The 24544-nt window shown below is 43.3% G+C and overlaps 2 protein-coding genes across 2 annotated transcripts; both read left to right on the top strand.

Annotated features, from left to right (window-relative positions):
* The first annotated feature begins 303 nt into the window (after positions 1-303).
* LOC137346954 (interferon alpha-inducible protein 27-like protein 2) lies at positions 304-8614 on the top strand. The gene is made up of 3 exons (XM_068010910.1): positions 304-378; positions 7861-8022; positions 8431-8614. Exons 1-3 carry the CDS (start codon positions 342-344, stop codon positions 8514-8516), a joined length of 285 nt encoding a protein of 94 aa, XP_067867011.1. The 5' UTR covers positions 304-341; the 3' UTR covers positions 8517-8614.
* Positions 8615-14679: 6065 nt separating this feature from the next.
* LOC137347120 (interferon alpha-inducible protein 27-like protein 2A) lies at positions 14680-24343 on the top strand. The gene is made up of 6 exons (XM_068011231.1): positions 14680-14779; positions 17990-18116; positions 19103-19129; positions 20041-20076; positions 21186-21347; positions 22255-24343. Exons 2-6 carry the CDS (start codon positions 18065-18067, stop codon positions 22359-22361), a joined length of 384 nt encoding a protein of 127 aa, XP_067867332.1. The 5' UTR covers positions 14680-14779; positions 17990-18064; the 3' UTR covers positions 22362-24343.
* Positions 24344-24544: the final 201 nt, after the last annotated feature.

The raw sequence follows: 24544 nt of genomic DNA, 5'->3' as shown, positions 1-24544 counted from the left end.
TACCGGCAGTGGCCACTGCTCCCAGTGATTGGCCGGCAGCTCTTGGAGGCAGGATCCTCCAAGGGACAGGGATGCTGGCGCGGGACACTCGGACAGGAAAACAACAGAGGGTGGGGGGGGCGGGGTGGGACATGAAAAGGCTGAGGCAGGAAGCCCCGCCTCCTCCACAAAATCCAGCCCATCATGAGCTCTTATCTTGTGTAATAACCTTTTTATGTGGCACCTTATCAATTCCCTTTTGGAAATTCAAATACATCTACTGGTTTTTATTATTTATTTATTTATTCCCCTCTAATGAAAGACTTTTTTTAAGTTTACAGTGTGCAAATTAGCAGATTATCATGTTGTGGATAGCTGGAGCTGCAGCTATAGGTGCAGGTAAGCACTATTTGACTGCAAAATATATATATTTTTAAATAATAGACAAAAACATCCTAGGAAGGGGACTACTGAAGTGGATCTAACAGCAGTATTGCACATTACACAAAGTGTGACAATGCTCTCAAAAATTTACAAAAGAAATTAGTAGATCTCCCATTGCATTGCTCATTGTTAGTCGGAGGATATCGACTCGGAGTCAGAAGGTCGTATGTTCAATTTCCACTCCAGAGACTTGAGCAAATAACCTCGGCTGATACATCTTTGCAGTACTGAGGGAGTGCGGAATTGTCGGAGGTGTCATCTTTCAGATGAGCTGTTAAACCGAGTTTGATCACCAATAACCTGCTCACTGATACTGAATTGAGGTTTCACCAGGACCCTCAGCTCCAGAACTCATTACAGCCTTGATTCAAATACGGACAAAAAAGCTGAATTTTAGACATGAAATGAGAGTGACTGCCCTTGACATCGGGGCAACATTTGATCGAGTGCAGTATCAAGGAGCCCTAGTAAAATTGAAATCATTGGGAATTCAGAGAGAAATCTCCACTGGCTTCAGTGTTACCTAGTACAAATTAAGATGTTTGTGGCTGTTCGAGACAAATCATCTGAGCCTCCAGACATCACTCAGGGTAGTGGCTTAGGCCCAACCGTCTTCAGCTGCTCCATCAATGATCTTCACTCCATTGTAAGGTCAGAAGTCGGGATGTTTGTTAGTGATTGCATAATGTTAATTGCATTCTCAATCTCTCAGATATTGAAGCAAATTATAACCAAATGCAGCAAGACCTGGACAACATCCAGACTTGTGCTGATAATTGGCAAGTAACTTTCATGCCACACAAGTGCCAAACAATGACCATTTCCAACAAGAGACAGTCTAACCAACTCCCCTTGTTATTCAATGTTATTACCATCAATGAATCCCCTACCATCAATATTCTGTGGTTATCATTGACAAGGAACTTAACAGAACCAGCCATACAAATACTGTGACTGCAAGAGCAGGTCGGAGGCTGGAAATTCTGTGGTGAGTAACTCTCCCCTCGTGACTCCCCAAAGCCTGTCCACCATCTAAAAGGCACAAGTCAGGAGTGTGTTGGAGTACTCTCCACTTGCCTGGATGAGTGCAGCTCTAACAACACTCATACAGCTCAACAACGTTTATGACAAAGCAGCCCATTTGATCTGTACCCCATCCACCACCTTAAACATTTACTCCCTCCACCACCAGAACAACTTGGTCGCCGTGTGTACCATCTACAAGATGCACTGCAGCAACTCACCAAGGCTCCTTAGACAGCACCTTCCAAACACCCAGCCTCTACCACCTTGTAGTGCAAGGGCAGCAGGCTCATGGGAACACCAACAGCTCCAAGTTCCCCTCCCAAATCACACACCATCCTAACTTGGAACTGTATCACTTTTCCTTCATGGTCACTGGGTCAAAATCTTGGAACTTCCTGTCTAATTGCACTGTGGGAGTACCTTCAGCACATGGACTGCAGTGGTTCAAGAGGACAGCTCACCACCACCTTCTCAGGAACAGTTAAGGATGGCCAATAAATGCTGGCCATTCCAGCCATGTCCACATCCTTGAATTAATAAATTTCAAAAAATGTATAAAATCCCATGGTTCAATTAAAAGAAGTACAGGGCAGTTCTCCCAGTGTCCTGGACAACATTTATCCTTTAGCATCACTAAAACAGATTGTCTGGTCATTACCTCATTGATATTAGTGGGACCTTGCTGTGTGAAAATTAACTGCTGCATTTTTTACATTATGACACTGACTGCATCTCAGAAAAGTACCTCATTTGTTGTTAACCACTTTTGGAAGTACTGCGGTCATGCAAGGTGTTATATAAATGCAAGTTCTTTTTATATTACAGTCCTCCAAACAGCCAGGGAGAGATAGAGGAGCAGATATATGGGCAAATTTCTGAGAGGTGTAAAAATAATAGGGTAATAATAGGGGATTTCAACTTCCCCGATATCAACTGGGATAGTCTTAGTGCAAAAGGCTAAAAGGGGGTGGAATTTTTAAAATGCATACGGGCGAACTTTTTGAGCCAGCACGTAGAAAGTCCTACAAGAGAAGGGGCAGTACTGGACCTAGTCCTAGGGAATGAAGCCGGACAAGTGGTAGAAGTATCAGTGGGGGAGCATTTCGGGGATAGTGACCGTAACGCTAAGATTTAAGGCAGTTATGGAAAAGGACAAAAAGGGACTGGTAATAAAGGTACTGTATTGGGGGAAGGCCAATTTCAATATGATAAAACTGGCCAAAGTGGGCTGGGAGCAGCTACTTGTAGGAAAGTCTACATCAGACCAGTGGGAGTCATTCAAAGAAGAAATAGTGAGAGTTCAGAGCCAACATGTAACCATTAAGGTGAAGGATAGGACCAACAAGTCCAGGGAACCCTGGATGTCAAGGGATATAGAGGATTGGATAAGGAAGAAAAAAAGGAGGCTTATGGCAGATTCAGAGTGCTAGAAACAGTGGAGGTCTTAGAGGAGTATAGAAAGTGTAGGGGGGTACTTAAAAAAAGTAATTAGGAGAGCGAAGAGGGGACATGAAAAAACCAATGGCGAGCAAGATAAAGGAAAATCCCAAGGCGTTTTATAACTATATTCAGGGCAAGAGGATAATCAGGGAAAGCGTAGAGCCCATTAGGGACCAAAGTGGCAATCTGTGTGCGGAGCCGGAGGACATTGGTGAGGCTTTAAATGATTACTTTTCATCTGTGTTCATTATGGAGAAGGACAATGTAGGTGCAGAGATCAGGGAGGGGGATTGTGATATACTTGAACATATTAGCATTGAAAGTCATAGAGTCGTACAGCATAGAAACAGGCCCTTCGGCCCACCACGTCCATGCCGACCATAATGCCTATCTATACTAATCCCACCTGCCTGCATTAATTCCATATCCCTCTATGCCTTGCTCATTCAAGTACCTGTCCAGATGCCTCTTAAATGTTGCTACTGTTCTTGCCTCCTCCACCTCCTCAGGCAGCTCATTCCAAATACCCACTATTCTTTGTGTGAAAAATGTACCCCTTTGATCCCTTTTAAACCTCCTCCCTTTCACCTTAAATCTATGCCCTCTAGTTTTAGTCACCCCTACCATGGGAAACAGACTCTGGCTGTCTACCCTATTTATGCCTCTCATAATTTTATATACCTCTAGCATGACCCTTCTCAGCCTTCTTTGCTCCAGGGAAAACAGACACAGCCTATCCAATTTCTCTTTATAACTCAAGCCCTCCAAACCAGGCAACATCCTTGTGAATCTTTTCTGCAGTTTTAGCAGGCTTAACAGTGGATAAATCCCCAGGCCCAAATGAGATGTATCCCAGGCTGTTATGTGAGGCAAGGGAGGAGATGGCAGGGGCTCTGACACAAATTTTCAAATCCTCTCAGTAGGTTCGCAGATGACATGAAAATTGGTGGTGTCGTAAATAGTGAGGAGGAAAGCCTTAGATTACAGGACGATATAGATGGGCGGAGCAGTGGTAAATGGAATTTAATCCTGAGGAGTGTGAGGTGATGCATTTTGGGAGGACTAACAAGGCAAGGGCATATACAATGGATGGTAGGATCCTAGGAAGTACAGAGGGTCAGAGGGACCTGGGTGTACTTGTCCATATATCACTGAAGGCAGCAACACAGGTAGATAAGGTGGTTAGGAAGGCATATGGGATACTTGCCTTTATTAGCTAAGGCATAGAATATAAGAGCAGGGAGGTTATCTGTATAAAACACTAGTTAGGCCACAGCTGAAGTACTGTATACAGTTCTGGGCACCACACTATGGAAGGATGTGATTGCACTGGAGAGGGTGCAGAGGAGATTCACCAGGATGTTGTCTGGGCTGGAGCATTTCAGCTATGAAGAGAGACTGAAAAGGCTCGGGTTGTTTTCCTTAGAGCAGAGAAGGCTGAGGGCGCAGCTGATTGAGGTATATAAAATTGAGGGGCATTGATAGGTTAGATAGGAAGAAACTTTGTCCGTTAGCAGAGGGGTCGATAACCAGGGGGTGTTGATTTAGGGTAAGGGGCAGGTGGTTTAGAGGGGATTTGAGGAAAAACTTTTCACCCAGAGGGTGGTTGGAATCTGGAACGCACTGCCTGAAGAGGTGGTAGAGGCAGGAACCCTTACAACATTTAAGAAGTATTTAGATGAGCACTTGAAACGCCATAGCATACAAGGCTACGGGCCAAGTGCAGGAAAATGGGATTAGAATAGTTAGGTGCTTGATGGCCGGGAGAGACACGGTGGACTGAAGGGCCTGTTTCTGTGCTGTATAACTCTATGACTCTATATAGTCTTGCATCTATCCATGTCATATTTGTGTTGCTATTTCACTCTCTATCGCTCTCACATTCTACTTTTTTACTCCATCTCTTGCCAGAACTTGATTTTCTTTTTTTGCTTGTTTCTCTATGTTCTTCTGCTCCCATATGTTTTTATTTTCAGATGCGGTGGGTAGTGGAAGCCATAGCCATTTATTTCTTATCCCTTTCGCCAGCTACTTCTGTTCCTATTCCCCAGCTCCCGACCCTCACACCACCAAAGCATGATCCAGAACCCAATTTCTTAGAAGGAAACTGGAAAACTAGCAGTCCATAGCTCGATTGGCGGTTTAGAGACCACCCAACAGACAACTAGACAGGATCAACTTCGAGGGCAGTCTCCCAGGGGTCTCGTTTTGGGGAAAGAATTTTGGTAGGAGTCTGCGGCAACTGAGGCCCAAAATATTTCCTTGCGGTGTCTGGAAAAGCACTCCTGCACCTCTAGGCCTCACAAGAAAAGCAAAAACGCTTTATTTCTATGGGCCTCTTCTGCCTGGAGCTCCTTCTTCAAATCGCAGAAAATCTACAACGGTATCGCTGCTCATGACAGCAGTTAAAGTTGCAGTTGGATCCTGATGTCATCAGGACCTGACACGCATATGTAAAGAAGGCCTGAGCTGGCTTTGGACTTGTGTTCTTGACACCTATTCAGTAGAGCAGGTTAAAATTCAAATCAGTGAATCCCTGATGGATTTCTGTTGGGTAAGTTACCTGGTCAATTTTAACTCCCACCCACCTAGTTTCTGCTGGGTGGGCCGGTTTAGATCACCCCTGATATGTTTAAAGTAGACAACAGTGATGTAATATATTATTTTCAAGTAATTCAGCAGCTGTATCAACTAAAGAAGGAAGGACACGGTAGGAAGTTATGGTGTACAATGGGACTATCACAGTTTAGGAACATAGGAGCAGGAGTAGGCCATTCAGCCCATCGAGCCTGCCCCGCCATTCAGTATGATCATGGCTGATCATCCACTTTAATGCCTTTTTCCCACAATATCCTCATATCCCCTTATGTCATTTGTATTTACAAATTTGTCAATCTCTGCTTTAAACATACTCAATGACTGAGTTTTCACAGCCCTCTGGGGTTGTGAATTCCAAAGATTCACAACCCTCTGAGTAAAGAAATTTTTCCTCATCTCTGACCTAAGCTTCCCCCTTATTTTGAAATTGTGTCCCCTGGTACGAGACTCCCCAACCAGGGGAAACATCTTAGCTGCATCTACCCTGTCTATCCCTTTAAGTATTTTGTAGGTTTCAATGAGATTACTCTCATTCTTCGAAACTCAAGAGAATACAGGCCCAGTTTCCCCAATCTCTCTTCATAGGACAGTCCTGCCATCCCGGGAACAAGTCTGGTGTTGCACTCCCTCTATGGCAATAATACCCTTCCTAAGGTAAGGGGACCAAAACTGCACGCAGTACTCCAAGTGCAGTCTAACCAATGTTCTATACAATTGAAGCAAGATTTTACTACTCCTGTACTCAAATCCTCTTGCGATAAAGGCTAACATACCATTAGCCTTCCTAATTGCTTGCTGCACCTGCGTGTTAGCTTTCAGTGACTTATTGACAAGGACACCGAGGTCCCTTTGTACGTCTACACCTTCTAATCTCTTAGCATTTAAGAAATACTCTGCACATCTATTCCTCCTACCCAAGTGGATAACCTCACATTTTTCCACATTATATTCCATCTGCCATGTTCTTGCCCACTCATTAAGTCTGTCCAAATCCCCTTGAAGCTACTTGGCATCTTCCTCACAACACACATTCCCACCTAGTTTTGTGTTATCCGTGAACTTGGAAATATTACATTTGGTTCCCACATCCAAATCAATGTTAGATATTGTGCAGAGCTGGGGCTCAAACACTGATCCCCGCGTATCCCACTAGTCACAGCCTGCCAACGTGAGAATGAGCCAGTTATTCCCACTCTCTGCTTTCTGCCTGTTAACCAATCCTTAATCAATGCCAGTATAGTACCTCCTATCCCATGTGCTTTAATTTTGCAAACCAATCTCCTGTGGGGGACTTTATCAAAAGCCTTCTGAAAATCCAGGTATACCACATCCACCGACTCCCCTTTATCAATTCTGTTCGTAACATCCTCAATAAAAATCCCAACGGGTTCATCAAACATGATTTCCCAATCAGATCATTATTATCCAAGTGTCCATTTATCACATCCTTTAGAATGGATTCGAGCATTTTCCCAATGACTAATGTAAGGCTAACAGGTTTGTTATTCCCTGTTTTCTCTCTCCTTTCCTTCTTAAATAGTCAGGTGACATTTGCAACCTTCCAATCTGCAGGAACTGCTCCAGAATCTATAGAATTTTGGAAGATGATCACCAATGCATCCACTATTTCCATAGCTTCCTCTTTTAACACTCTGGGATATAGAATATCAGGTCCTGGGGACTTATCAACCTTCAGCCCCATTAATTTCTCCTATACAACTTTCTTACGTATACTAATTTCTAATAAGTAATATTAGTTCAGTCACAGTGCACGTAATGTGACAACTTACAGCACTACCTTTACATACAGTATGATTAGATTGCTGCAAGCAGTCAATATTTTACTATTTGATAGATGTTCCTCTATAATTTTCAGTCCAAGCATCACAAAATGAATCATGAGATACATTTGTTGGTAGCTGTTATTCTTGAACTGCTGTTTAATTCTGCTACCTCTATTCGGCTTCAGTGCTGTTCAAGGTTGAGCGATAGAATTTTGATGGGAGTTCTCCAGATTATCTGCAATAACTTTTGAATATAAGCAAAAACCTTGAAGAAAAGGCACAAGTGGCCATTTGTATCATTTCTGTAGGTTTTCTGCTAAAATTACAGCAAATAATCTGGAGCACCCCTGTGGAAATTCCAGATAGGGGATCTTGAGGAAAATTGTGAAGCATATCTTGGATCTGGATTATTATAAATATAATTGATATTGCAAAATACTGGATTGAAATGTTGTAAAGGAAATAAACCATCATTGCAGACAGGAAGAATTCTGATATGCTACAATTGTATGTATCAGGCTTTAGGCAATATTGTTAAGCTCCTGTGTGTATATGTGTTGTGTTTAAATGTGGATGTTTCATCCTTCAGTTACAACCATTGTTGCTGCTCCAGTGGTTCTGGGAGCAGTGGGATTTACCAGCGCTGGAATAGCAGGCAGTTCTATTGCATCAAGTATGATGTCTACAGCAGCTGTCGCCAATGGAGGAGGTGTAGCAGCTGGAAGTCTGGTGGCTGTCCTTCAGTCTGCTGGTAAGCTTCAGTGATAAGTAATGAACATTTCTCAATCTTTCTTGTTTAAAGCCTCCCTGATAGTATTTGAATTCCTGGGCATCTATGATAGTGCTGAATAAATTTTTATATTACCCAATTGTCTCGGAAACTTATCAGTACAGTTTTAATAGAAGCGAGAAGGCACTTTTGCAATAAATGTTAATACTATTATGTTTTAACCTCAACAACATGCTAATGATAAATGAGTTGGCTTTATTGTAAATACAAATAAAGAAATTAACGGTAAAATCAGTTATAATAGGGTTTTGATCTTTCCTCTGGATACTGTTTAGATCTGGATTATAAGAATTGTTGATTATTAACAAATTGTTGACATGTCATATTGTGTGCAATTAATTCACATTTATATTTTTCTTTTCTTTAAAGGGGCCGCTGGACTCTCTGCAGGTGCCAACATTGCGTTGGGAACTGCAGGTGCTTTCCTAGGTTCGATCCTACGCTACGTAAAGTAAAAGTGCCTTAAGACAACTGAAAATAATGAACATCTTTCCTTTACATGCTGTATATGAAGAAGAATCTGACTGAAAATAAATAAAGGCTCTGAATATTATGTCTTTTCTCTGTGACTGTTTTGCCTTTCAGAATATAGCAGTGTGAAAGATATTATGCAGCAGTTAAGCTCTGGCAGTAGGTTTTAATCTCCCATCATCGTCAACTACACCCCGTTTCAAGCCAAAATTCTAGCCATGAAACATTCACTATCTCTATTCTGGATTAATGAGCAATTGTATCAGTTTTTCTTTTACATTTACTTCTGACTTTTTTTTTTGCCTTTAACTAAATTGTGTGTTACAGGAGTACACCCTGTTATGTACAATTTTGAAAATCTCATGGTTGCTTTAATGGCCAGGTAAACTTCTTTCAAACCGATGGATTGTTTTAAGATCCTAGTTGAAGAGGTTTCATGTTTGAGATGTATTTGTACTTGTGTTTATTTTTTTAAGACACAGAAGTTCCTTTGCTTGTTTCTAAAGACTGGAATCCTCTTCACATTATATTTGGGTTACTGCCAATCAGTAAGTTTTTTTTTTAACATCCAAGCTTTTAAAAAAAAACTTCCATTTTATTATCTCCTTATCTCATGTAGAATGGGCAGATAACTGAATGATGGAATGTCAAGACTTGGGAAGCGAGTAGATTAATCATTTCAGCACTTGCATGCCTCAAACACCCATTCTATTGGCTCCGTGCCTGTGTTAACTTTTCCAATCAATTCTCTTCTTCTCTCTCATACTTACGGGGGAAGTCAGAGTGACTGGGAGAGCAATTTGTGCTAATGAGATGCTGGTTTAAGCCAAATGTTTGGCAAGAAAGAGGTTCTAGATCCATACTGTTAGACCAAGGCGAATTTCACCCCATCAAATGTCATTTGCTGAGGTCATCAAAATGCATTCTTAGGTTTACAGGCAGACGTTAGCACAACTTTGAACACATCTCCGGAACCTATCCTTTAGTCTTGAATGTGTGCCCTGCTGACGTATGGGTATGGTATGGAGATGGTGGCAGACAGGTTCAACACTGCACAATATCTTAAACACCCCAGAATAACATAGAGAAGGCTCAATAGTTGAAGGAATCTTCAAGGTAAAACCACAGTACCATGAACCAAGTTGATGGCAAAATACTGCATGTAACAAGGTGCTGCAAGCTGACCTATTCCACCTTCACTATGCATCCGTGCCACACCTTCAGGCAAGCTTGCAACTCTCATTGCCTCACATCACTATATTCCAATGGGGCATACATTCAAGCCACGGCTTGCAATAATGCACTGACATGGAATCATTGAAACACAACACAGCTGCAATGACTGTCACCATGGGCAGAATTTAATGCGGCCCTTTAAAGTGGGAGTGGTGGCATGGGGGAACAGAGAATCGCATCAGAACCATCCATCCGGAAATCCAGTGTTGTGACAACGGTCCCAGATTTTGCCAGCGGCAGGAAAGGACCAAGGCAGCATTACTGCCCTGATATGACAGGAATCTATTTTAAATTGCTGAGCAGTTGTTTGTAATGCATTTACATCTAATTAACCTCGATTTTAAAGATTGGCTCTTGATTTAGTGGACAGCGGGCGGCTTCGGTTTCACGACAGTTAAAACACCGGCCACAACGATGCGAGAGGCCTCAGTGCCATGACAGGGAGGCAGCTATGAACAATGCTGCAGCGGGAAAGAGGGGGGTTCGGAGGACATTGTCAGTCTATGTTGCTGTATGCTCAGCAAGGGGGGCGGAGTTGGGGTCTCGGGGGCTCTGCAAGAGGGATGCGCTTGGGCTTGGGTTTGCGGGGGCTGTATTGGGTAACCAAACTGCTGTGAGAGATGTTTGGTCGCCCTTGCTGCTTGATGAGAGGGTCGACTATCAGCAGGGTGGGTACTGAGGACTATCACGGAGTCCACCAGGAGAATTGTCAAAAGCTCAGTTGCCAAGGCAGGGTTGTCTCTGCATCAACAGTGCTCTGGTGGCCCACAGGTTACCTGGCATGAGTCTCATACACCCTGTCAATTTTGGACCACCATGGCATGACACAGCACCTCGGATGGAGGGAGGGCCAAGAGTCAGCTGTGCCTGCCCGTGAAGCTCCTCGATGGGAGCATCAGAAGCTGGCCATGCCAAGAAGGGCCCACCTGCACAAGAGAGTGTACCAGTCTCGAATCAGCCACCTCCAAATTTCCGTGCGGTATTCTCAGTGAAGACTACGGCTCTTCAGGGAGTCCATCACAGACTAATGCACAGCTGTAGGTTGAGTTGTGATCTATGGGATTTGCGGGGGGGTCACCCTATGCCAATGGCCCTGATGATCACTATGGCACTAAAACTTTCTGCAGCTGGATCTTTCCAGGTTCCATCGGGAACATGTGTGGGGTCTCCCAGGCAGAAGCCCATTGGCTTAATCAAGGAGGTGACAAATGCCCTGTTCAAGAGAGCCGGTGACTATATGAACTACCAGACCAACACTGACAGTCAGGACAAGAGGGCCATCAGGTTCGGGGCCAACACTGGATTTATGTCGGTGTAAGTTGTGATAGACGGCTCGCGTATGGGCATCAATGTTCCCACGGACCATCCAGCTGCCTTAATCAACAGGAAAGCATTTCCTGCTGGTGTGTGCCCACTTCCTGGGAAGCAGCCATGATGCTTACACACGTCTACAGTCCCGGTGCCACAGCTTTTCAGGACACCGCTTGCCTCAGGGATGGATTATCGGTGACAAGGGCTACCCATCAAAGACATGGCTACTGATGCCTTTGAACAGCCTCCGCACTGCAGCAGAGGAGAGGTACAACACTTGCCATAGCTCCACCTGAGTGATCATTGAGTAGGCCATTGGGCTGCTGAAGATGAGATTCTGGTACCTGGATCGATGCAGTGGAGCCTTGCAGTATGTCCCAGTGAGAGTATCGCGTATCATGGTGGTCTGCTGTGCTCGGCACAATCTGGCACTGCAGAGGCGGGAGGCCATATATGATGATGAGATGCAAAGGAGGGAAAGGAGCAAGCAGTGCTGGATGTTGAAGCCCTTGCACCAGAGGCCAGGCAGATTGAGCTGTGTGCCAAGGAGGCAAGAGACAACCTCACAATCAGCCGCTTCCAGCATTCCTGATGCCCAGTCACAGAGAAACCAAGAAAGACTCACCTCGATGCACGTAGTCTGTCACCTCCTTTCCATTTGTGTTCCCTGATTTGCGCCCAGCTGCAAACCACAATTGTGCCCATGGGAGAACATATGTTAATGAGGACTGTAGTTAAATAGGCATTTCAGTAATGGGGAAGGGGAATGTCAGCAGATCACAATTAAGGCCTAATGGAAAATGGCTTTCACATAATAATCATTAATGATTTGAGCAAATGAACTTTTAATTAATCAATACGTAAAATTTCTGACAGACATGAATCCTCAAGTGTAGCTATGTGGTTTTATTAACGTGTTTGTGGGTGCTCCAATGAGGTGTGAACCCTGCGCTAGCTGCTGGGCTGGAGGCAGGCTGCTGATCAAGCTGCCCCATGGCCTGTGATGACTTTGGTGGCTGTCCTCTGGCTGCCTGAGGCCTGGAGGGCCCCTGCTGCCAGGAGGTTTCCTGCACTGGTGCAGAACCCTCCTCACGCCTCAAGGCTGCTGGAGCTGGTCTCACTGGCAGAGGGGCTGAGGAGCCGGTGTCCACAATCAGAGCGCCCTGAGGGGAGCCCCCAGCTGCGGATGTCAGCCTCTCCTTCTCCCTTTCAAGGTTAACTTGAACCTCCCTGCTCACTAGAGAAGGAGCAGGAGATGGAGAAGACTCCAGGCGCCTTGTCCTTCTCTTGCCTTGCCCCTGCTGCATCAAGTTCATGGCCAACGCGGTGGTGTGAAAGTCTGCACGCATCTGTAGGATCTGGCCCTCCATGAGGGTCGCCAACCTCTCGATGGAGAAGCCATGTGCTCATACGCCTGAGACATGGCAGCAGTCATAGCACGGATGGACTCCTCCATCGTCCACTCATAGCCTCTGGCATCGCCGCCAGATGTTGCCTTACTCTCTCTGGAACTCAAGTATGCCCTGTGCTGACAATACCATAGGCTCATCATCAGACTGGGGCTCAGCATGGGCCTGGCCAGATCCGACTATCAGTGTCCTCGGTTGTCTCAGCCTCAGCTAGCTGCTCAGGTACGTATGCTGTGCTCTCACCAATTAGTGACCCTGATTCTACAGCCAAGCAGAAACCCACTGAGGTGTTGGTTTCTGCTCTGGTGGAAGGTGCAGGAAAGTCATGGGACAGTTCATCCTCGGAGTGCTCCTCCTCCTCAGAGGTGGATGGCTGTCCCCCTTCTGGTTGAATCTCCTGCGACCGCCGACTTGCCTGAGAGAACATAAACATGTGGATTATTCTATGCAGATCTCGTCATGTCCACCATAAGTGATGTGTGTCTCCAGAAGTGATCCGTATGTTGATGGAAGCCAAGCCTCACTCTCTTGTGTAGAGACTGTAGTCTCTCGATCTGATATGGTGTGTCTGCCCTTGGTCCCTAACAATTCCAAGGCCTCTTCCTCGGCTGGGGTGAGAGGCCGTAGATCTGGAAGGTCTCTGCCAGACTGAGCCATCTCTCTCCTGTTGTGGGACCTCTTGTCCTGCAAGTGGAAAGAGAGAGATAGTAAGAATTCGCAGAGTGATCAACATGACAGTTCTGCTAGTGTCAGCCCCTTGTCTCCTATTGGGGCATCACATATAGCTCATGCTCCCATCCGCTCTCAGGGGAGTTAATGGGGGGTGAGCTGTGAAAGAAGGTGGCCTGTGGCCAACATGCAGCCATGCATCTGTCAGGATGTAGTGATGCCTTACCCCCTCTGCCATCACTGTGGTTGTGCCACCCTCATCATGCCCCACATCCTCCTGCATAGCCACTTACACTCAGTAATAGAGAGTTATGGAGCAGACACCTTGGCCAAACGCAGGAGGTCATTGACCCTCTTTCGGCACTGCACCCAGTTGTGTTGGGTGACCCCACAGCTGCTGACCTCCTCTGTGATTTCGGTCCAGGCTTGCTTGGTCAGGGGAGAGGACCTCTTCTTGCCATCGCTGGGGAAGAGGACCTCCCTCCTTTCCCGTGCAGCCTGGAGGAGAATCTGCAGGGAGGCACCACTAAACCCTGGGTCCATCCTGTGTCTTGGCTCAGCCATCTTGTGTGTCCTCCTCGGGAGTTTGGGGGGTGGTGGTCATCCAGGAGTCAATCCAACACCATTTTCAGCAGCACACTGAAAGCTGCAAACAACTCCAAAACAGGTGTGAATGCAGGGCTGGCAGGCCTTTAAATATGGCAACAGTACCTGCTCCAGAGTCATCTGATGGTGTAACTGACTGCTCGCATCCCGCCCCGCCATGTGATTTGGAGGGGGGGTGGTGGGGGGCTCTGCCTCTACTATGTAAAATGGTCGCCCGCCACACGTGATCCGCAGTGGGGTTGCCAACCATGTGGCAGAAGGGAACGGCACCCATTTCCGGGCCACTGCCACTGGGCAGCCCTCCATCCCCATTGCGACAATCTACTGGGATTAACTTGCTGCAGGCCCAGCGGTCTCCAGTGGCCAACGTTGGGCCAGCCTGAATCCAGTGAGCTGTCGGCCTCCTTGCTGTCAGAACAACTGGTTTCCAACATCCCGTTCACACACAATGGGGTTGATTCTCAATTTGCCACTTGGGTGTAAATCTAACACTGCCGATCTGCCAGTGTTATTGAAACTGCCTGGTTTTCATTTCTATTGACATCATTGATCCACAACTTTAGTTTCAGATCAGTGCGGCAAATTAAAAACTGTCTCCAACATACATACACCTTCTAAAGTTTTAAATCTCTAAACGTTGTTGCATTTATAAAAGCTTCTGCTGAAGAGCTGTCAGTGACATCATGTGGATTTCCGAGGAAACGAAACTGATAATGGAGTTTCCATTTCTTGAATCTACAGACTCTTCAGCGCCTTGGTTAAAAATTAATAGTGAAAAAAAAAGGTGACGTCCCTCGGCTTTCTGTTCTAAACTACAGTTATAAAATACTGGGGGAGACTGTTCTTGCTGCAAAAAAAATAGATCGAGGTGGATTGAAAATTGAACATGTTGAACTTATTGAGCATTAGGACCCAGGAGACTCCTCTCAGTTTGCTATATATTCTGCAATGCGCTGTGTGTCAGGTTGTTCCGAGTGAAGTTCTGTTTGGTTTTAGGCAACTCCAACATATATCAGGTAATATAGAGGATAGTTCAAAGAAATTTGATGCAGTGTAGCTATTCTACAGTTTGCATTTTTAGCGATATTACTTTTCTATAATAAGCATTTAAAATTATTGCACATATACACCAATATATTCATAAATTACCATTGTATTTCTGTTACTTGTGTGATATTGATGGCTGGTGCAGTAACACTCTTCCAGGTGCATTTCTTTTTCAGCTATGAGACAAGCCACTGTCCCTTTCCTGAAATGAGTCTCTCCGCACTTTTTGCAGAAGTGTTAACCCATTCATTTCATGTTCTGCGGATACTGTGCAGGTCAGACATTGGCTTAAATCGGATAACAAAATATGTTGATGGATAGTAACAAGTTTCAGAATAAGATGAAAACCGTCTACAGATTAAATTGGTTGAAACTAGTTAATGGACGAGGTTTCTTTTTATGAATTGTTCAAATATATTTGAGAATCTAGTGAACAAAGGAAAGAATAGGGAGCTGTGGATTGTGGCATCGGTCCTGTCATTGAGTGGGGAGTTAGCTCGAGTATCTATGAATGTTTGCAAGTCATGGAGATGAAGGAAAGGATAGTAGAATTGGGGACCATTGAAATGCTTGTAAAGATTAGTAAATGCCACAGGTTATGAAGTGTTCAGTCTCCGAGGTGAGCATTGGGCACAACAGGGGAAATAGTTCACCATTGGGACCAGCTGTAAGTGAAATAAAAAAACTTGTTTGGAATTGGTAATGGATCAAGATACTGACAGGTGATAAGGAGTGACTGCAGTTGGGCAGGGTGGTTAAAAAGGAATCTTGTAAAACAGGAATAAAATTAAAATCGGCAAGTAGGTTTCGGGTAGCTATTCACACCAGGAGATATATACAGAAAAGGAGATGAGAAAGAATCTCAGCAACATAATAGGCCATAATTTGCTATCAAAATGTGACGCTAATAGTACTCCCCATTGTTTATACATAAATGATACAGCAATGTCAGGCATGGAGCAGATGTGCAGTTAAACTCCTGAGGGGTCTTGACAGGGTGGTTGTGGAAAGGATGTTTCCTCTTGTGGAAGAATCTAGAACTAGGGGTCACTGTCTTAAAAATAAGTGGTTGCCCATTTCAGACAGAGATGAGGAGAAATCTTTCCTCTGAGGGTTGTGAGTCTTTGGAACTCTCTTCCTCAAAAGGCGATGAAAGCAGAGTCCTTAAATATTTTTAAGGTAGAGGTGGATAGATTCTTGAGCAAGGGGTGAAAGGTTATCGGGGGTAGGTGGGAATGTGGTGCTGAGGTTATATTTGAAACTGAGAAAGAGGCTCATGTTGTTGGAGGCCAATCATTGCAGCCCCAGGGCTTTCTCAGTGAAGTGTCCTCAGCCCAACCATCTTCAGCTACTTCCCTTTATCAGGTCAGGAATGGGGCTGTCGATTGTACGATTTTAAGCTTCATTCACAACTCAAAGAGCAGGTCATGCCAGCTTGCAACAGGACCTGGATAATATCCAGACGGGCTAATATTCACACCACTATGTGCCAAGTAATGACCATCTCCAGTAAGACATTTAATGTTATCAACATTGTCCAGAAACCTAACTGGCCCCACCATACCAATGCCATGGCTGCAGGAATAGAACAGAAGATGGGTACACTGATAATTGGCTCACCTGCTGGCCCCCCAGTGCTTCTTCACTACAAAGTCAATTGTGATGGATACATCTGCACTATCACTCAAAGCTTAACCTATCCAATACAGAGTGGTCTGCTTGATCGGTCCTTGGGCATTGAATTCAATATCCACCCTTTTAATCACCAGAACCCTGTGACTGCAATATGTATGATTTAAAGGTTGCATTGTATCAACTTGCAAGCTTACTTCAACAGCACTTTTACCAAAGTTAAGAGCAGCAAGAGTATGGGAACACCTTCCCCCTCCAAGTCAATACCATCTTGACTTGGATGTACATCCACCATTTCTTTATGGTTGCTGGATCAAAATCCTGAAATTCCCTACACCATTTTGGAAAAACTCACCAAAAGGACTGCAATGATTCAAGGAGAAGAATCTTGGGGCAACTAGCGATGGGTATTAAAAATTCAGCTTTTCCAGCATTTCCCATATCTCAGGAATGCATAAGGAAACACCACCTCTGACAGCAGCTACATGACTACATGTTTATTAGAACTAGCCACTGATGTAACCTACTAAGAATAAAGTTTTTATCTACAATCATTTATCAGGCAAACCCCCCACCTGCCAAGACTGAGGCACACATTATTTCACCACTTGAACAATAACTTAAAATTGCAAGCCCTGACTGGAAGGACATTTGCATAGTAGCAGACAGTGTTGAAACAAAGGAACCAGTCCCTGCCCCAATGCACGGAAGAGACCTGGTCAAACCAATCGGTCACGTGACCACCTGCTGGCCAACCAGGGGAGCTTTAAACTGGAAACGCAAAACTTTGAAAAGACAAAGCTCTGTGCTCATGAAGTGAAGATCTCTTCTGGAACTGAAGCAAGAATTACTTCCTCTCCTGTCTGCCTGCCTCAATCTCTTTTTCCCACAGAACTGAATCTTGTGAAGATACGTAAACTCAGAATCTCCTATGTGAATAAGGTTTACGAAGAATACTGGGCCCCAATGAAACACAAGACCATATATTCAATCAAGGACTACAGCGAGCTCGAGAAACTGTAACAAGATATTGTCTCAAACTGTTCTACTTATCTTTTCTTCTGCTCTTTTCTGTCTCTATTTGCATATGTGTATTGCGTGGGTATTTGTATATCCGTAGGTGTTAACTGTATTAGAGTTCAAGTTTAAGGTTTAATAAATTTCATCTTTCTTCGTTAAACCACAGAAAGCCTGTTTGTGCTCATTTCTTTGCCTTATAGTTGGAAAGTTGTGAACACGGATTCACAAAGGGGAGATCAAAACCGTGTTTAAAATTAAACCCTGTTGCAATAAGACCAGATGAAGATAGTAACAGACCCCTGGACACATTTCTCACTTGGTTGTAACACATTTTAAGAGTGAAGAATTATAATTTCACTGAAGATTACTGTAGACAAAACATGAAACCGAGCTTTTCCGATAACAATTTGAACCATCTCTACCTGTAATTTATAAATCTGCTACCAGATGAGATTATTACACAGCACTGTCAGTACTTCCCTCGTAACCTTTTTAATTGAAATTGCTTCTTGTGTTGATCTGTGCAGGAAGGTCCTATTGTGTTCCAGCTATTACTGAAATCTACAATACTTGTATCAGTCTTCCTTGAAAATATTGGAAAAATGCGAGAGCTGGTCTATATTGCGTTGATCTTGTCTGCTTCTTTCAACACAGGTGAGAAGTAGATTTATGTGGTAATGTTGATTCATTTCAAATACTTGCAAATTTATGCCTGGCCTTTCTCTACAATCTTGCTGAATCTTCTCCCTTTTTTGTAAAAAAGTTAGTTTTTATTGGAAACAAGTAAGCAATAAAGTCTCAATACATTGATAAGTATAGAATGGGCAAATAAGTCTGTGAACTCTGAGTAGGTAACTTTAAACTTTGGATCGCAAAGACTGAACACTAAAGCTGGAAGGAAAGACCCAGCTGGTGAAAAGGAGAATTCACAAATTATTGGCAAGTGACTAGAAGGAAACCGCTGAAGTCAAGAAATGAACAGTTGAAGCTGCTTTACCATTTAAAAAGAAACAGTACATTTAGCAATTCTACCAGTTGACTGAGATTATGAGCACAGTTCAAAAGCTTAGGATTCTTGATGGAACAGTGTTAAGCATAATGTTTGAGGGGCAGACAGCAGTCAGGCATGATTGAATCAAGATGGAGGGGAAAAGTGAGATATCAAACTTTTCATGTTACCTGGAATAACATAGAATCATCGAACATCAATTACTTCTCTGGCACAGATAGTCCAGAAGAAATCACCAAATATCCCAGTTGGGATTTATAGTGATTAAAAATATGGGATGGTGTACTAAACTATTTTGAAGCACATTTTGTTTGAATATTTAACTATTCTTGAGCATATGCAAAGGGCATAGTGGAGATACGTCCATCTAGCTATGTAAATTATATTGAACGTTTTCCATTTTCTATACACTTTTCTCTAAATACCCGTGCAATTCCAAAGTAATTCATTGATCATAAAATGCTTTTGGTCATTTTGAGGTTGATAAGATGATATATAAATGCAAGTTGGTATCCTCTGACGTTGTGAGCAATGATACGTGAGATGATTTTGTGTGTATAGAAGAAATATATTTTTAAAAGACAAAAATAAAATAAAATGTTCTCATTCTGTTATCTTCCCTGTTTTGCAGGTTCAAGCCTACCTTCATGTGATATAGGTAACCCCCATTCTCCTCTACTCATCCTCTTCCTCATATCTCTTCCCTCTTTTCCATACTGTGTGTCCATAGAATCCATAGTGATTGTAAACTACCATTAATTGTGTTGCTAAGAGAAACTATTTTTCTTGAATGGTTTTTCATTTTCGTGTGTTCTGTCAGGTTTGAGATCGCAGGGCTGGGGGAATGCAACACTTAACCACTTTTTTCCTTCTAAACCAGTATTGTTCACTGCATTGGGAAAGTGTCAGATGGACACTCCCAGTTATTTTTGCATCCACGAACTTGATAGAAAATGACCCAGTGCAGGCATTTTTCTTAAAACCAGGTCCTCCCAATCACCAGCCTTTGCAACTCCGGCAAGGCTACACTGTTGCCTTCAGCTGCCTGAGAACTGGTGCCAATAGCCTAGAAGTAAGTAATATAAAAATAGCTTAATCAGAGACCAATTAAGAATTCTTAGGGCTCTTTAGGGTCCTTCAGCAACCCTGAACAACTCCCTCCCCCCTCATCCCCATTCATTAAAACCTACCTGAAAGGAGAAAACTGGACTGCAGCTCTCCAGCACTGAGACTCATGGGCGTGGCCAGGAGATTTCTTGTCCAATGGGATTGTGGACAGGGAGATGCTTATTGGACATAGTTTGCTAACCCTGGAGGGACCCCCATATTTAGCAGGGACCCTTGAGCTTGGGATCTGTAGGATTGTATATGAATGTGCCCCTGACATTATTAGTGCTCATGCTGAGAGGAAACAATTACACAAGTAGTCTGCAAACTAATAAAATGCTGGTTGTAACTTGACTGCTTTCCTACATTACTGACTTAGCAGTCAAGAAAGTTATCAAATGAGTGGCTTGTCTCACCGTTGAATACTTGTCTAATATTTCTGTTTTGCCCATGTATTTATAGATTGGTCGACAGTTGCCTGGGTTGCAGGAGGAGCAGGTAAAAGAAATTGCATTGATATACACCTTCTCAGGATGTCCCGATATTGCTTCACAATTGCTTGATTATGTGCAGTCACTGCTGCTCTGTCAGGAAATGTGGCAACCAATTTGCGCACAGGATGGTCCAACAAACAGCAAATGGAAAAAATAACTAGATGATCTATTTTCAGTGGTATTTACTGATTGAGGAATGTTGCCCAGAACACCAGAAGAACTCCTGCTATTCTTCAAAAAGTGCCATGGCATCTTTTGCTGCATCCACCTGAATAAGCAGATGGCAGCTTGGTTTTACATCTCCTTGGAAAAATGGCATCTCTGACAATTCATCCGTCCTTTAGCACTGCACTAAATTGCCAGCCTAGATTGAGTGAGTGTAGATGAACAGAGAGACTTTGTTGTTCATATACACAAATTCATAAAGGTGGCAGGGCAAGTTAATAAGGTGGTTAAAGAAGCAAATAAAGTAGAAAAAAATATTGGGTTAATAACCAGATGTCATTGATTTCAAATCATTGGCCAAAGATCTAGTGGGAAGATGAGGAGAGATTTTTTTTTTCACTGAGTTGTGGGAATCTGGAATGCTCTGTCTGAAAAGGTGGTGGAAGCTAATTCCATAAATAGTTTTAAAAGGGAGATGGACAGATAGTTGAGGATGAGGAACTTGCAGGTTATGGACAATAAGTGGAGGTGTGGAACTAAGCATGACTTTTCTTTCAAAGAGGCAGCACAGGCATGATGGCCTGAATGGCCTCCTGTGCTGTACGTTTTTTATGGTCCATTCTGAGTATCAGGGTTGAGTATTTCATTGCAAAGTCACCTTTCTTTTTCAAATTTGCAACTTTAAAATGCAAACATGTGACATGATGATGTGCTCTTTTAAAACAAAGACATCATGGTGTAATTTATACTCTTGCTAACTGAAGGTCATGCTCCTTTCTTTTTGAAAGGCTGCCAGGGTCATGGCAAACCCCTTTGCTCCATTTCTTCCCATGCCATTTTTGGATTTGTTGGAGCTGTGATCTCTACAGCCAAGAGCCTAAACGGGGTGCTGTATCACCAAGCAAATTTTTAGTTCCCTTATCAACTGACTTTATTCTATTTTTGCAGCTGCTGCAGTAGTTGCTGCCCCAGTTGTTGTTGGTGCAGCTGGCTTCACTGGTGCTGGAATAGCAGCTGGATCCTTGGGAGCAAAAATGATGTCTGTGGCTGCAGTCGCTAATGGAGGGGGTGTAGCAGCTGGTGGTGTTGTCGCAACCCTCCAGTCTATTGGTAAGATTCCATGTTTTCTTTTAAATCAAATTGAGGAAAAGTTATGAAGATTGATCTTAATGTAATCACTTGTCCAACACCTTTAAGTCATCCTTCCATGTATAAACATAGAAAGTGGTGAAGTTTGTGTGGGGGCAGGGCTCTGTGGTTTCTCAGACAGGAAGTTATCAGTCTTGGCTGTGGGTGAGATAGTGATTGCTTAAATGGCTAATATTGGTGAACGAGTGTCATAATAAAACTCTGGTGCTGCTATGTTTGTTTAATATAGAGTGAAACTGATCAGCAAAGTCACTACAAAAAGCTCTATTCTGTAGTTTGTATTTTGAAATAACTTTTTAATGCACAAATTAGGGAAAAACTGGATGGCCATTCAGGAGAGAAGACTTACTCAGCAGCCTTTATATTAGCAAGGGCAGCACAGTGGCGCAGTGGTTTGCACTGCAGCTCCAGGGACCCGGGTTCGATTCTGGGTACTGCCTGTGTGGAGTTTGCAAGTTCTCCCTGTGACCGCGTGGGTTTTTGCTGGGTGTTTCCTCCTACATCCAAAGACTTGCAGGTTGATGGGTAAATTGGCCATTGTAAATTGCCCCTAGTGTAGGTAGGTGGTAGGGAATATGGAATTACTGTAGGGTTAGTATAAATGGGTGGTTGTTGGTCGGCACAGACTCGGTGGGCCGAATGGCCTGTTTCAGTGCTGTATCTCTAAATCAATAAATAAAATAAATAAGATCAAAGGCCTGAATAGTTTCTTGGCTGTGCATTTTATTTTTTTTGAAGAATGGTTCATAGCACAGGATAAACAGATTCTCAGAGTGGGAATGGAGGCAGTTTTATAAAGTTTAACGAATGTGTTCTAAATATTGCTACATATTTGTAAGGATTAATATATTTTCTTTTCTTCATGAAGGAGCTGCTGGACTCTCTACTGCTGGTGCTGCTATAGTAGGAAGTGCTGGTGCTGCCACTGGCTGTGCTGCTAAAGAGCTTATTCAGAGTTCTGAAGATGAGCCCTAAATTCAGCATGCTGCTTTAAAGTAGATTCTCCGCAGTTAGGCAGCTCCTGAGGATTTACTTGGGCCGGAGATGAAGTAGCATTCTGTTAGTACCTGTTGAATATTCTCTAGGTTGGGGTTTCAAAATAAATCCAGTAATTGAAAATACTTTTAATTTTAGTATAGGTGGTTCTATCCTTTTGCTAATACCCAGATGCCCTGTTAGCAATCTTCTTAATTGGTTTTGGGTGAAACATTCTACACTGTTTCAGCCCCAGATTTTGTCATTCTATAACTGACCACAGGGTGAATGGAGGCATTCAGTTCTGTGACTACATTTCATAGAAATGGCAAGTGTTCTGTGGATCCTGTAAGTGCACCATTGAATTTAATACCAATTGTCATGCAGCCACCCCCCCCAAACTGGCAACAATGTGGCTTATTATTTTTGCCACATGGACATTAAATTTCAAATTGTTGCTGAGAAAAAGAGAAGACCTGTGACAAGGGGTTGCCAGGCCCCTGGCTGGAAAGATACATTTACAGATTAACAGACAGTGCTCGTAGACAAAGGAGCTATTCCCTGCTTCAATTCAATCCACAAACTGACATGGCCAGGCCAGTTAGTCACATAACTAACTGGCTGTTGCAGTGTTTGAACTGGCAAAAGCAGAATGCTCCTGGACTGAAGCAGACCTCCTCTCCTGCCTGTCTGCTCCCATCTCTTTCTCGCGGAACTCCAAAACCCACTGAAGACACATGAACCCCAAGAGAGAAAGGTCACCTACAGTGAACTAGGTTTAAGAAGAATACTGGAGCCCAACGAAAAGCAAGATCTACCTATAATCAAGGACTCGACAGTGAGCTGGAAGAACTATAACAACAACTCTTCAGATATTGCCTCAAACCTATCCATTTTATTTTTCTTCTGCTCTTCTCTGTCTCTATTTGCATGTATGCATGCTAGCGTGGGCACGTCGTGTATTCATAGGCGTTAACCGAATTAGTGTTTGTGTTTTAAAACCTCCAAGTTTAATAAAATTTCACCTTTTTTTCTTTAAACCTAAGAAAGCCTGTTTGCGCTGGTTTCTTTGCCTTATAATTGGAAAGGGGTGAACAAGGATTCACCAAGGGGTAGCTCAAACACTGTGTGTTTAAAATTAAACCCTGTTACAGTAAGACCAGGTGAAGACTGAGAGGGACCCCTCGTCACCTTTCTCACCGAGTTGTTACAATAGCTTCAACTGTTCCCTTTCTGGGCTGGAGAGGTTAAGTGGTATTGCAGGAACATAAATCATTAAAAGGGTCCTTGCATAGTTAAGTACTAACCCTAACTTTTAGTGCTGACTTTAATTAGTTTTTAACAGTGCAAATGCAGAAAATACTTGAAGCTCATGGGGAGATTGACAGCAATCTCCAGTTTCTCTTTCTCACCTGGTCGTAACACCAATACTTATTGTGGTCCACTCCAAGAATGAATCTTATCTGCTGGGGGTTGGGCTGAAGTATATATCCCATTTGTAAAGTGCTCCTTAAAATGTACCTCCTTGATCCCCAAGCTGTCCTTTTATGTGGTTGTGTCAAATGGTGTCTGATAATGCTCTTGTAAAAGCACACGGGAACATTTGTTACATTAAAAGTGTTCTATAAATGCAAGTTGCTGTTGTTTTGCCATAAAACCCCTCTCCCCTGTAACTTTGGCATAAAGCATGGAAATATAACTGGAGTTGCAAGGTTCTCAACTGTATCGCATGAGATTTTTGTCAGGAGTGGGGCTACTTCATAAATACAGTACACTGCTCAAAAACTACAAGTCTCATGGCTGACATGTGGGTCTTGGGAAACCCTGCATCTGCAATATCTTATGTCAGAATGATTTGAGGTGATAAAAGTACACATTGCATCTACAAATGAATATCTGAGAAGATGTCATACTTTAAATCACAATAACCAAATCTTAATACTTTTATGTAACAAACCTTGATTAAATTACACCTTAAATAACATTTGTTTTGGTGTTTTCTTTTCCCTTAAAACCCAACTCTTTGACCAAGCTTTTGGTCTGCTCTTAATCTTTCCTTCTTTGGCTGTGATTATATCTCAGTAAAGCTCCTTGGAATATTTTTCAACATTGAAGGCACTGTACAAATGCAAGCTGCTGTTATTTCATCTGTCTTGGAGAGTGACTATTCTTCTTGACTTACA

This window comes from Heterodontus francisci, chromosome 31 (genome assembly GCF_036365525.1).
Source record: "Heterodontus francisci isolate sHetFra1 chromosome 31, sHetFra1.hap1, whole genome shotgun sequence".
In the NCBI taxonomy this organism is placed as follows: Eukaryota; Metazoa; Chordata; class Chondrichthyes; order Heterodontiformes; family Heterodontidae; genus Heterodontus; species Heterodontus francisci.
Note: the sequence above shows the minus strand (reverse complement) of the source record. Positions and strands in the feature narration are given on the sequence as shown.